This window comes from Geospiza fortis, unplaced genomic scaffold (assembly GCF_000277835.1).
Source record: "Geospiza fortis unplaced genomic scaffold, GeoFor_1.0 scaffold289, whole genome shotgun sequence".
NCBI classification, from domain to species: Eukaryota; Metazoa; Chordata; class Aves; order Passeriformes; family Thraupidae; genus Geospiza; species Geospiza fortis.
The window spans coordinates 1,089,005-1,102,656 of record NW_005054478.1 but is presented as its reverse complement, the minus strand read 5'-3'; the positions used below and the strand labels follow the sequence as shown (position 1 = coordinate 1,102,656).

Here is a 13,652-nt window from a genome sequence, read left to right as displayed (position 1 = left end):
AAATTCCATCAGAGAATCCCCAGCCTGGTTGGGGTTGGAAGGGACCTTAAACCCCATGGGCAGGAGCACTTTCCACTATCCCAAGCTCCATCCAGCCTGGGGAACACTTCCAGGGACGGGGCAGCCACAATTCTTTTTTGGGGAAATCCATTCCAGCCTCTCCTCACCCTCACAGGGAGGAATTCCTTCCCAAAATCCCACCAGATCTACCAAAATCCACCCCTTCCATCCTATCCCTTGTAAATCATCTCTCTTGCAGCTCCTTCAGGTCCTGGAAGGCCACGATTAGATCTCCATGGAGCCTTTGGAATATTCAGCACTTTGGAAAACCCAACTCTCTCATTCCCTCCAAACTTCAGCATTTTTGGGTTCACTCTGACATAGCAGAGATCTGAACGAGATAAATCCCACTGGAAAAAAAGGGATTTTAAGGGTTGTTTTCCATTCCAGTGCATTTTTTTTCCACATTTAAGCCCAAAAATAAAAGCAAAATTCTCTTTGCTCTTCCAAAATGAGAATTTCAGAGTGAATATTTCCCAGTTTTTTATTGCACCAAACCAAGCAGGCTCTAAACTTGGGAGAAGCTTCCTGTGGTCCCAGTTCTCCACCCCAACCCCTTCATTCCCATTCCCTGCCCAAGGGAACAATTTACTCCCTCAGGGAGGTTTAACCACACAGCTCCAGGATGGGAATTTCCATGGAATTTCCACGTTTTTTCCAGGAATAACAAAAAGGATGCTGGTCTGTCTGGGGCCTCCGGAAGTTCTCGGGCAGGTAGGCTTCGTAGAGACGATTGGCTTTGCCATTCCCCATCTCCTGCACGCACTGAAATCCAAAAAAAAACTCCTTCAAATTCTCCTTCCCCAGGCATTAAAGCTCTCCCACAGCATCCCAAGCTGACAGAGGAGAGAAACCCAGGGAAGGGGGATCCTCCTGAAAGCCACTTTTCACCCCCAGGGGATGCTGAGGCAGCTGCTCCAATCCCCTCCCACCCCATTTGCCAATTCCGAGCAATTTTTAATCCAAGGCACGATAAATATCCTGTCAGCAACCCCAAATCCCTCTGGAAGGAGAGGTGGGAAGCAGGAATTGGTAATTTAACAGAGATTTGCAGCTCCTTGAGCTTTACTCTCTGCTGTTTGTCCAGCCTGGAATGAGGACATTTTATTGCTCTTTTCCCTCCCAACTGGAATTCTTCCTCCTCTTCCTCCACTTCCCCCATTTTTTTTATTTTTTTGGGGCTATCCTGGCTTGGTTTATTTTAAAAAAAAACCCTCAGTGTGTTATCCCAGCCCTCACCTGGATCTGTTCCTGTGTCCACTGGTCGAGGTTGACAGATTTGACCCTGGATATGTGAACTCCCAGGTTCCTGTGGATCCCAGCACAGCGGATGCAGATGAACACCCCAATATTCCAGGATGCCCATCGTGGCCCTGAGAAGAGACAAGAAAAGTGTTTCCCACCAATCCAACCCTTTTTAAATTTTTTTTTTTTAATTTTTTTTTTTTTTTGCCTGGAGCAACTGGGAAACTGCACCAAGTGAACTGGGATTGAAGCCTTTGGATTCTCATCCAGGCTGGAAACTGAAATTCCACATCAGGAGGATGTTCTCAATCCTTATCCTTGGGGATTTATTGCCTTCCTCTTCCATCCACACAAACCAAATAGCTCCAAGAAGGAAAAAATCCGAAATTTAAACAATTTTGTCGTCCTTTTCTTTCTGTGAGGGAAAAAAATTACTGAAATGAAGGAAAAAGTTCCTGATTTCACCAAGGAAAAGCTCTCACCTGGTGCTGTGACTGATCTAAAACCCCTCAGATCTAAAATCCCTCCAAAACAGCTGAATTTGAGTTAAATTTTTGCATTTTTCCTGCTTTGAGCAAGGAATTGGATAAAATCCTTTCCAAATCTCTTCCAATCATTATCCCTGCAGATTTATTGTCTCCCTCTTCCATCCACCCAAGAAGAGGGAAGAAAACAGGAATTTAAACCACCCAAAAAACTCCAACCCCCTGAGCTCTGCCATGTCTGTGATCCTGCTTTTTTTCCCTGAATAACCTGGAATCAGCTCGAAAACAGGAATTTAAACCACCCAAAAGACTCCAACCCCCTGAGCTCTGCCATGTCTGTGATCCTGCTTTTTTTCCCTGAATAACCTGGAATCAGCTCCAGAAAAAACCAAAAACAAAACCAAAAACCCACTCAGCATCTTTAAATCTCCTCAGTGCTGGGCAGGAATTCCCAGCTGAGCCAGGACCAAGCACTGAGCCCAGGATTTGGCCCCAAAACCAATCCCAGCCCAAGGAATGATCAGTTCACTCCAGTTTCCACGTCTCTGATGGACATTATTTGCTTTTCCTGGGTCAAAATAAAATAAAGGCGTTGATTAAGGTCGGACATTCCTGGTTTTCATGCAGGACAGCTCCAAGGTGTGGATAGGAGATCATGCCAGGGATCAAAAAACAAAAAAACCAAACATCCAGAAGGGAAAGATTAAGGAGCTCAGATGCACCCAGGAATCCCAGCAGGGCACACAGAGATCCACAGGAATTCCCACCCCTCTCCCAGTCCCTCAATCCTGAATATTTTAGGAATATTTTAAAATGAAACCCTTTTCTCCCAGCACAAACTGGTGTCCCAGCGCATGAGGAACTGGGAAAACACAGCATTAGGGATCAAACAGCCTCCACCAGCCCTTTTTCCCAGCCATCCTTCTGGATGATGAAGAGTTATCCTGCTTTTCTTGCCACAGCTAAAATAGCAGAGCCTCGAGTTAATGAGAGGGAGGTGGGAGGGGGAAAGTGTAATTTCAGAGCCCTAAAAAAGCAGCGCTGTATTTGAGATGCTGTTAACGGTCTGCTCCTGGGGAAAGCCTGGGGCATCCTGAGGGATCTGGAGCTGATAATGCACTCAGGGACCCTTCCAGAGCACGGCTATCCAATCTCCAACAGGTAACTCCAGCAGCTCTTCCAAGGAATTCACTTTCAAAACGCCTTCATTAAGTTTTCTGGCCTTTCCTGCCATTATTTGCTGCTTTTTCCCTCTCCAGGAGTGGCCTTTGGGAATGATATCAATTTAATGGAGCTGAGAAATTCACTTCCCAGACACCTCAGTCCCTTTATTACCTCCTTTATTATCAAAGCAAAACCCACAACTTCAGCACCACCTGAACATGCCCAAAAAAAATTGGGAATAAAACCTTTTTAGCCAGGATCCTTCCTGTGATTTCTACACAGAACCCTCTCCCAGATCCACCCCCAGGCCTCTAACGTGAGACTGCTGGCAGGATTATCAAGAGATTCAAGGTTAGATTTAAAACTCCAGATAAATTTAGCCTTGATAGGACTAAAAGGATTAATGGGCAGCTCCTGGAGTAATCAGCTCACTGGGTTTGTCACATGGAGCAGCTCAGGCCACCACAACCTCCCACTAAAACGTGACTCAGGGGTAAGTGTCACACCCTGCTGCTGCTCCAGGGTCCCTTCAGGGGGCTGGGACAACAAGGGAACCACATCTGGAATGTGCTGCAACTCCCAAATCCAAGTTCTGGGAGAGCCAAGACGGAGCAGCTTGGTTCTATTTGAATTAAAATGAATATTTAGGGATTTTTTGATTCCCCTCCCAGCGCTAAACTCATTATACAACCAGGGGCGAGCTGTTCCCTGGGGAGATTCCAGCTGGGATTTGGGTGTCCTTGCACAGGCAGAAGGTGCTGCAGGAAAGGTTTCAAACCTAAAGGGAACAGAGGCGTTGGTTCTCACAGATTGTGACCCCAGAGCCACACAGGGAGGAAATCTGAATTTTCCAAAATCCTCCCCTGAGCCTGCAGCCACAGCAAACCCTGGTGCGGTCAGGTCGGACCCAACACCCTTCCCAGACAGCCAGCTTAACTAAACCGACACTTTAACCTTCAAATGCCTTCTAAAAATGTTCTTTTAAAACATCTCCTAAAGCCCTGAGGTTGTGGGAGGGGGGAAGGGTTCGGTGCAGATGTAAACAACCTCCCACTTCCCTCTTTGGAGCAGCTCACACTGGAACATCTCCCACTAAAAACCTCCCTGCAAGTGCCCAGCCACTCAGGTTTCGCTTTTTTAGGGCTTTTTGCAGGCATTTCCCCAGCGTTTCACAGCTCTTTTCAAGGTGACTCGACTCGAAAAAGCTCCAGGTGGCATCTCCAGATGTGACTTTCACTTTTCACTTCCCCAAAACCCAAGCCCAGCTCAGACTCTGCAGCAGCTTCAGTGATACAAGAGGGGAAAAACGCCTGGGTTGGAGTTTAGGGGAACATTTTTTTTTTTCTGAGAAAAATGGGTTTGTATCAATTTATATCGTAAATAACAACGGGGCAGCTTTAATCAGCACTGCAGAGCTGCCTGGGGGAATTATCACCCCTCACAAAAAGCGGGCACACCCTGACACTAACTGAGAACAGGGGCACCTCACCCTCCTGGCTCAGGGAATTATGGATTTATTTATCTCCCAGAGGGTTCAGGAGAAGGCAACAGAAACATTCAGCTCCTTAAACCACTAAAAAAATTTTTGTTTCTTGCAAGAATCCTTGGGTTGATGCTCTAAAATCAACTCCCCTGAGGCTGAGGGCCCTCAGAGCCACCGGGCCAAAATGGAAACCCCATTCCCACATGGAAAATTGGGAGTTTGCTCCAGTGCCGGCCTTGCCTGGTGCTGCCACCACTTCTGTCTCAGCTTTATGATGACTTTATGATGCTAGGGGTGATTTTAATATCCATGGAAAACAAAATCACCTGGCAGCAACCAACCCTGTTCTGCTCAAAGTTTGTGGAGCTTCACCTCAGGCCTGCACAAATCCCTCCTGGATTGAAGGAAACATCAATTTGGAGTAAGAATTCCAACATTTTTCAGAGCCTGGCCTGGCAGGAGGATCACAAACCCCAAAGCATCGCTTGTTCAGTGAATTTTCATTCCCAGTTTTCCTGAGCATTCCCAAGGGATTCAGTGCCCAGCCCCTGCTCCAGGGAGTTTGCTCCAGTGCCGGCCTTGCCTGGTGCTGCCACCACTTCTGTCTCAGCTTTATGATGATTTTATGTCTCATTTTATGATGCTAGGGGTGATTTTAAAATCCATAGAAAGCAAAGTGAGCTGGCACCAACCCTGCTCTGCTCAAAGTTCGTGGAGTTTCACCTCAGACCTGCAGCAATCCCTCCTGGATTGAAGGAAACACCAATTTGGAGTAAGAATTCCAACATTTTTCAGAGCCTGGCCTGGCAGGAGGATCACAAACCCCAAAGCATCGCTTGTTCAGTGAATTTTCATTCCCAGCTTTCCTGAGCATTCCCAAGGGAGGAGGATCCAGCAGGGATTCAGTGCCCGGCTCCAGGAGACAATTCCAGAGCCTGTTTCACATCCCAGCCTGTCAAAACAAACTGCACATACCAAGCTGCTCGTGCCAGCCCCAGTCCCCATCTAATGCTGCTCATTAATGCTCCAAGGGCTGCTGAATAATCTGAATGACTGAAAAGGATCCTAATTCCCTTTAAAACCCCCAGCCTAATTCCCTTTTCAATTCCCAGCCCCAGGAGCCTGCTCCAAATGAGTCACTTGCTCCAACTTCACACCCTGGAGTGGTTTTAATTGAGAAATCCTGAGGGGATTCTCTCCTCACCCTTCACTCAGACACCAAATTCTGGCCCAAGTTCCTGAGGCAACTTTTTTTTTTTTTTTTTGCTGTAATAACTCTGCAGAAAGCATTTAAAAATAAACCAGGAGCTGGCTGCAAAAACCACAGCTCCTTGGAAAAGGAAAAGCAGGAAAAAAAAAAAAAAAGGAGCGGCATCCATGGGCAGGATTGAGGGCCTGGTGAAATATTCCCAGGGGAAATGAGCAGCTTCTTCCATGGATCCCAAACACTGCTCCATGTCTGGCTGTGGAATCATCCAGCTGAGGAAAAGGGATGTGGGGAATTCTCCCTGGAGCAAGAAAATCCCTGCCAGGGGTTATCCACACCCTCAGCTTTTCACGAGGGAAAGATTTCCTCGAGTCCTCATAATCCTCATTTTTTTAATGGAGTCAAAGGAGGAAAGCACTCAGGATCCAAGAGGTTCCTCTGCCTTGTGGTTTCCTTGTTCTGGAAAGAAATTGCTCAAGGATTTTCTGCCATTCAGCTGCTCAGAGCTGTGACCAAGCCTCACTTGAGCAAAACAACTTCCTCTGCTCTTTTGCTGGAAATGTCTGTTCTGCTCTTTCAGGATTTGGAGGAACCTAAGGAAACTCCAAAAACCCACAAGTAAAAGGGATGTGGGGAATTCTCCCTGGAGCAAGAAAATCCCTGCCAGGGGTTGTTATCCACACCCTCAGCCTTTCATCAGGGACAAACTTCCTCGAGTCCAGGCTGAATAATCCTTTTTTTTTTTTTTGCAGAGTTAAAGCAGGAAAGAACTCAGGATCCAAGAGGTTCCTCTGCCTTGTGGTTTCCTTGTTCTGGAAAGAAATTGCTCAAGGATTTTCTGCCATTCATGCTGCCCAGAGCTGTGACAAAGCCTCACTTGAGCAAAACAACTTCCTCTTTGCTGGAAATGTCTGTTCTGCTCTTTCAGGACTTGGGGGAACCTAAGGAAACCCCAAAAACCCCCACTTGAATGATGTGATTGAGTTATTAACACTTTAATAACTGAGCTGAGCGTGGATCCTGCTGCGGGGATCAGGGATCCACCTGGGATTTGGGATTAATCCCTGCTGCACTCCCACATTGAGGGATCTGTGCAGCTCTCAGGGGATGCTAAAGCCACAGCCTCACTTGAACACCCACAAAAGGTGTTTGATAAAAATCTACACCTGATCAAGTAGTTTAATCACCAAAAAAAACCAGCTTTATACCATCCTTTGAAAGAAGAAAGGGCTGTATGGGGGTTTTATTTTCATTTTTTTCCCCCCACAGGAAAAAATTACAGGCCTCAACCACATTTTGCAAGAAAAACAAAGGTGCTGGCTCGGATTTCTGCCAGAAAACCTTCCAGTTTAGCAAACAATAATCAATATTTGAGGGCCTTGTGGCCTTGAAGACCAAGATTTGTGTGTTTTTGGGTAAAGATGAGCGGTTTTATCGCTGCTACCATCGTGTTCTTTGAAGTGCAGGTGGAGGAAATGAAAATTTCTGTGAACAGCAGGGTGGGGCTTTCCTGCTGCTGCAGGAAGGGTTGGATGTTCCTCCAGTCAATAAAAAGGTGACAGGGACAATTTCAAGCAGTTCTATCACCAGGATCCATGAAAAACAACGGGGTGACACCATCAACACTGATGGTGACACAGCTTAAAAATATAAATATACATCAAAAAAATAAATAAAATCAGTCAGTTCCACAATCCATGGACTTCCTGTGGCATGCATTTTTGGACCAAAACCACACGCCAGCCAATGCTAGAAATTGCAGATTCCAAGGAGGTCTGAATTTCCATGAAATGCAAATAATTTAGGTGATAGGAGCACCTGTAAGCAGAGCAGCAGGGTGGAAGCTCTGCCATCACTGATTTGGCTTTTGATGCTGCAAATAGAATTTTGCTGCTTTTTAAGATGTTTTTAATTGGTCACTTGGTGTTGAAAATATTTAGACTCTGTTTTCTAATTTAATTTAAGGATGTTTTTGAAGCCACCAAGTCCTTGACAAAGCTCTGAGCAGAGGAAGGTCCTGGGTCAGTTTTTGATGGAGTGAGAATTTTTTCAGTATCTAGAGCTAAACATGATAATCATAATAATCTGAATTAATAGCTTAATTACAATAATACTGATTTTCAGCATCATGAGCTAAACATCCTTTGAAATTCCTAGGGAAAGGGGCAGGAAGGAATGGCACATATTACCAAAAATAGAGAAAAACCAATTTATTAAGGCCCAGGTAAACCCAGCCTTGCACTCACCGCTCCAAGTTCACGACAGCTCCTCCTAAAAGCTCCAATTTTGTCCCAGATTTCCTGGGACACAGGGAACAATCACTCCCAGGGACCAACCTGAAGGAGCCCTGAGCTATTCCTGACTTTTTGCTCGGTTTCAAGACCTACTTTGCATTTTGGAGCACGAGCTCCCCTTGCACTGCAGCTGCCATTTCCTTACATAACTCCTGGCAGTTTCTATAGGAACAAACTTTACTCCAGCTGGGAATCACGTTGGGTTGGTTTTTTTTTTTGTTTTTTGGGATTTTTTTTTTCCTTTTCCCACCTCCACTCCCCAGGTGGGTCAGCACACAGAGAGCCCAGGTGCTGCTGCTGCTGCTGCTCTGAGGATTATCCCTATTTCTGGCAGATGTAGGGCCAAGTGTGACTCAGAGCTCTGCTTAAAAGGGATCTTCCTACAACTAATTCCACACTAAACCCCTGTTGGGAACACTGATGCTTTTTTCCCCTTGCTTGAGTGGGAAGTTCCAGCTCCAGGCAGGCTCAGGGTGGACAGAGCTGTGTCCTCTCCCAGTTTTACCCCGCTGAGGTGAAGATTCCAGAAGGATAAAGCAAATTTCAGAGCATTTCCACTCCCTTTGTGCACAAAATCTGAACTGGGGAAGAGCAGAAAAGCAGAAGAATAATGGAATATCCCAGAATATTGTGGCTGCAGCTTTTCAAAGGAACACACACAACCCACATGGATCCCTCTAGCAAGATTCCCTTGCCTAAAGCTGAGCTTTCTCCTCATCCCAGATTTCCTAAACCGAGCTGAGCAGTTCCAGCCCCATCACTTTTTTGCAGGCACAGGCTGCACCACTCCCCTCCATCAGCATTGCCATCCTCATCCTCATCCTCCTCCTCCTCCAGGCAGGCTCAGGGTGGACAGAGCTGCGTCCTCTCCCAGTTTTACCCTGCTGAGATGAAAATTCCAGAGGGATAAAGTGAATTTTGGAGCATTTCCACTCCCTTTGTGCACAAAATCTGAACTGGGGAAGAGCAGAAAAGCAGAAGAATAATGGAATATCCCAGAATATTGTGGCTGCAGCTGAGGATTCAAAGGAACACACACAACCCACATGGATCCCTCTAGCAAGATTCCCTTGCCTAAAGCTGAGCTTTCTCCTCATCCCAGATTTCCTAAACCGAGCTGAGCAGTTCCAGCCCCATCACTTTTTTGCAGGCACAGGCTGCACCACTCCCCTCCATCAGCACTGCCATCCTCATCCTCCTTCCTCCCATGCAGCTGTTCCAGCAGCTATTTTAAAAAAGTCCCTCTTGGAATTGCTCTGCCTGCAAAGGAAATTGAGCTGCAGCTCAAGAGGCTGCTGGAGGAGGAGGAGTTGAGTCACGCAGATTTTCAGGGAATATTTGCTTTGGATTAACAGGAGTTAGGCTGGACTAAAGCAGCTCCCCCATCAGATAATAATAAGAAGTCAACCTCCTTATATCACCTACTCCACCCCAAGCTTTCCCCCTTTCCCATCCCATATTTACCCACCTCTGGGCAGGGATTTCCCCAATCTTACCCTTTTTTTTTCCCCTTTTTTGGTGAAGAATTAAACCTGGATTTATGCCGTGCTCAGCAGCACTTCACCCACCTAATCCCTCAGGATACAAGGGATGGATTTAGGCCTGGAACCCACGGATCTCACAAGACAAAGGGATGAAGGGAAGAGCCAGACAGACCAGGGGGGGAGCACAGGGCAACCTGAAATTCCTGGGGATTTTAACATCCATAGAAAACAAAATCACCTGGCACCAACCCTGCTCTGATGAAGTTTGTGGAGCTTCACCTCAGGCCTGCACAAATCCCTCCTGGATTGAAGGAAACACCAGTTTGGAGTGAGAATGTCACATTTTTTCAGAGCCTGGAACCCACGGATCTCACAAGACAAAGGGATGAAGGGAAGAGCCAGACAGAGCAGGGGGGAGCACAGGGCAACCTGAACCTCTGGGGAACCTCTGGCCTCTGCTCCCTGGGGATCTCCCGCTCTGACGGCACCACCCCGGGATCCACGGAGCCTGCTGGATGCATGGATGGGGCTGCAGAGCAGAGGGAAGAATTTGGGAGAAGGACAGAACCAAACACGATTAGCTGGGGGCGCAGAGCAGCTCTAGGAGCAGCAATGAATCCACTCTGCGTCGCTCAATGGGAATTTTCCACATCCCGACGGAGATTTCGCCTCATCCCTCCCTCCCTCAGCCATGCCAGCTCCAGGTTCTCACAGTCCAAGCAGGGAATGTGCTGCTGGATGCTCAGCTCAGGCTGTGCAGCAGCTCTGGGATCTCTCAGACACACGCACAGGGAGCAGCAGCACCACAGCCACCCTTGGAACGGCACCAGCAGCAAAAATCCCACCTGCCCAGCAAGGGCTGCTCTCTCCAGGTGTTTTTCCAGATGATTCCCACAGCAAAAACCTCCAAGGAGAGGATTTAGAACTCAGCAGTGCCCTGGCTCAGCTCTCCCAGTTCCCCCAAACACGAGGTTGGCAACAAAAAGAGGAAGAGAGCGAAGAGATTTCACCCAATTTCCTGCAAAACAACAGCTCTGAGCAGTTTTTGCAGCAGCAAAACCACCCTGGGGTTTCACAGAATCTCACGCTGGCTCGGGTGGGAAGGACCTTAAAGCTCATTTAATTCACATTTCCCACTGTCCCAGGTTGCTCCAGTCCCTGCCCAGCTGGAAAAGCTGAGGGCATCACCTGGAGCCACCCCGGGGCTGCTTTCCATGGGCAGAGTGGGATGCTGCAGTTATTGCAGGAGGAACATCAGGACTTCCTTGGCATCGGAGCTGGGAGAGCTCCACGTTCACCAAAAGTACCAAAAGTGCCCCAAAACTGCAGCAATTCCTTGGAGCTCCGAGCAGAGACAGCTCCATTCACCAAAAGTACCAAAAACTGCCCCAAAACTGAAGCAAATCCCTGGAACTCTGGGCAAAGACAGCTCCATTCACCAAAACTGCCCCAAAACTTCAAGAATTCCCTGGAGCTCCATGCCAGGACAGCTCCCGTGGCACCACATTGATCAAAAGTACCAAAAGTGCCCCAAAACTGCAGCAATTCCTTGGAGCTTCAGGCAGAGACAGCTCCATTCACCAAAACTGCCCCAGAATCACAGGAATTCCTTGGAACTCTGGGCAGAGAGAGTTTCATTCACCAAAAGTACCAAAACTGCCCCAAAACTGCAGGAATTCCTTGGAGCTTTGGGCAAAGACAGCTCCATTCACCAAAAGTACCAAAAACTGCCCCAAAAATGCACAATTCTCCCTGGAACTCTGGGCAGAGACAGCTCCATTCACCAAAACTGCCCCAAAACTGCAACAATTCCTTGGAGCTTCAGGCAGAGACAGCTCCATTCACTAAAAATACCAAAACTGCCCCAAAACTGCAGCAAATCCCTGGAACTCTGGGCAAAGACAGCTCCATCCACTAAAAGTACCAAAACTGCAGCAATTCCTTGGAGCTTTGGGCAGAGACAGCTCCATTCACCAAAAGTACCAAAAACTGCCTCAAAAATGCACAATTCTCCCTGGAACTCTGGGCAGAGACAGCTCCATTCACCAAAAGTAGCAAAAACTGGCCCAAAAATGCAGGAATTCCTTGGAGCTCCATGCAGAGACAGCTCCATTCACCAAAACTGCCCCAACCCTGCCCCAAAACTGCCCCAAACCTGCCCCAACCCTGCCCCAAAACTGCCCCAAACCTGCCCCAACCCTGCCCCAAAACTGCCCCAAACCTGCCCCAACCCTGCCCCAAAACTGCCCCAAACCTGCCCCAACCCTGCCCCAAAACTGCCCCAAACCTGCCCCAACCCTGCCCCAAAACTGCCCCAAACCTGCCCCAACCCTGCCCCAAAACTGCAGCAAATCCCTGGAGCTCTGGGCAGAGGCAGCTCCCACATGGCCTGGAGGAGCAGATTTCCCGCTGCCAGCAATGTCATTAGTGCAGGGGGTAATTAGTGGATCAGAGAGCTGGGGACAGCCCCAGCCTGCTCTCCAGGATCGCTGCAATCCCTGCTCCCAGCCAGGAGCAGCTTCCAGCTTTGGAAAGGCTTCAACTCCCCACCAGAACTTCATTAAAATGATAATAATTAATGAACTGGGGTGGTGACGAGGAGAAGCTCCATCACCCAGAGGTGTGTGGGGTTGAATTTTTTTTTCCCATTTTGGTGGAATTTGCCCTCTCCCAGGCCTGGGAGCTGAGATAAAGGAGCTGTTCGTGCCCTCCAGGAGGTGCCAAGAGATAAAGGATTGGCACAGGGGAGGAACATCCTGATCTCCAGCACCACCAGGTGTGCTCCAGGCAGGCGGGAAGGACGAGGTTATTGTGGTTTGGGGTGAAAAGAAATCGTAATTATCTCATTTTGAATTTGTTCAAGGGGGCTGTGCAGTTTTGGAGGTCACGCTGAGGTGACCAAGCCCTTTGATTACAGATGGATTTGGCCAATCCCTCCTCCAAGTTCAATTCCAGGAGCTCTTGGGAAACAGAGGCTCAAGTCCAGATCTCCAAGAGATTATGGCAGCTCATTAAAACAGGATTTTGGGCAACTTTAACTCTTTTGCTGCAGGGAAAACAAAGCAGCAACCAGAGGGGACAAGGAACAGTTTAATATCCTCTGGAATTCAAACATTTCCTATCTCAGATAGAGCAGGGTCATAACACACCTTGGAATCAGAAAAAAACATGGAATGGTTTGGGTTGGGAGGGACCTTAAAGCTCCTCCTGTCCCTTCCACTATCCCAGACTGGCCTTGAGCAATTCCAGGGATGGGGAAGCCACAGATTCCTGTGCCAGGGCCTCACCACCCTCACAGGCAAAATCCCGGTGGGAAAGGAGGATAACAATCTGGAATTCCATCAGTGATCCATGACCCCGGGGTGAGGTGACAGCTCCCTCCCTGTGCTCACAGCATTCCAGCCCCAGGTGACAGGATGTGACTCCCCAGCTGGAATTCCCTCAATTCCACAAGCCGGTCCTTCTTCTTCCCCCTTTCAGGAGAGGCCCCCTCCCACTCTGGGGTGTTTCCCGGGATTGCCACTGGGAGATTTGGGGCCGTTCCCTCCCCATCTCCCCTCGGGAAGCGCAGCTCCTCCCGGTGCGACTCGCACCAAACCCAGCGGGGCTGCGGCCAAAAATCTGGGGGTTTTCAGCCGAAAACCATCACGTTCTTTCCCCCAAAACCGGCCCGTTCTTCCTCTCAAACGGAAGCCACAGATTCCTGTGAACCACCGGGTTCTTTCCCCTAAAACCACCACGTTGTGCCCCCAAAACCACCCCCATTCTTTTCCCCAAAACCATCCCAGTCTCCCTCTCAAACCACGGAGTTCTTTTCCATAAAACCACCGGGTTTTTTTCCGTCAAAACCACCGGGTTATTGCCCCAAAACCCACCCCGTTCTCCCTCTCAAACCACGGAGTTCTTTCCTCTAAAACCACCGGGTTCTTTCCACTAAAACCACCCTATTCTTGCCCCCAAAGCCGCTCTCTTCTCTGCCCCAAACCCACCCCGTTCTTGCCCCAAACCCACCCCACATTCTTGCCCCCAGACCCCTCCGTTCTTGCCCCCAAACCCACCCTGTACTTTCCCTCAAAATCACCCCATTCTCCCACCCAAAACCAGCGTGTTCTTTCTCCCCAAACCATCCTATTCTCCCTCTCAAACCACGGAGTTCTTCCCCCGAAAACAACCGGGCTCTTTCCACTAAATCCACCCTATTCCCGCCCCAAAAACCACCCTGTTCTCTGC

General features: G+C 48.4%; 1 protein-coding gene across 1 annotated transcript in view; it reads right to left on the bottom strand.

Moving 5' to 3' along the window:
• Window positions 1–13,652, bottom strand: part of SMAP2 (small ArfGAP2) — a 23,251-nt gene that overhangs the window by 7,968 nt on the left and 1,631 nt on the right. Inside the window, exons 2-3 of the mRNA XM_014310034.2 lie at window positions 1,300–1,473; window positions 740–825 (exon numbers count right to left, since the gene is read on the bottom strand). Coding sequence (XP_014165509.1) covers window positions 740–825; window positions 1,300–1,473 — 260 coding nt within the window. The remainder of the gene's footprint in view (window positions 1–739; window positions 826–1,299; window positions 1,474–13,652) is intronic.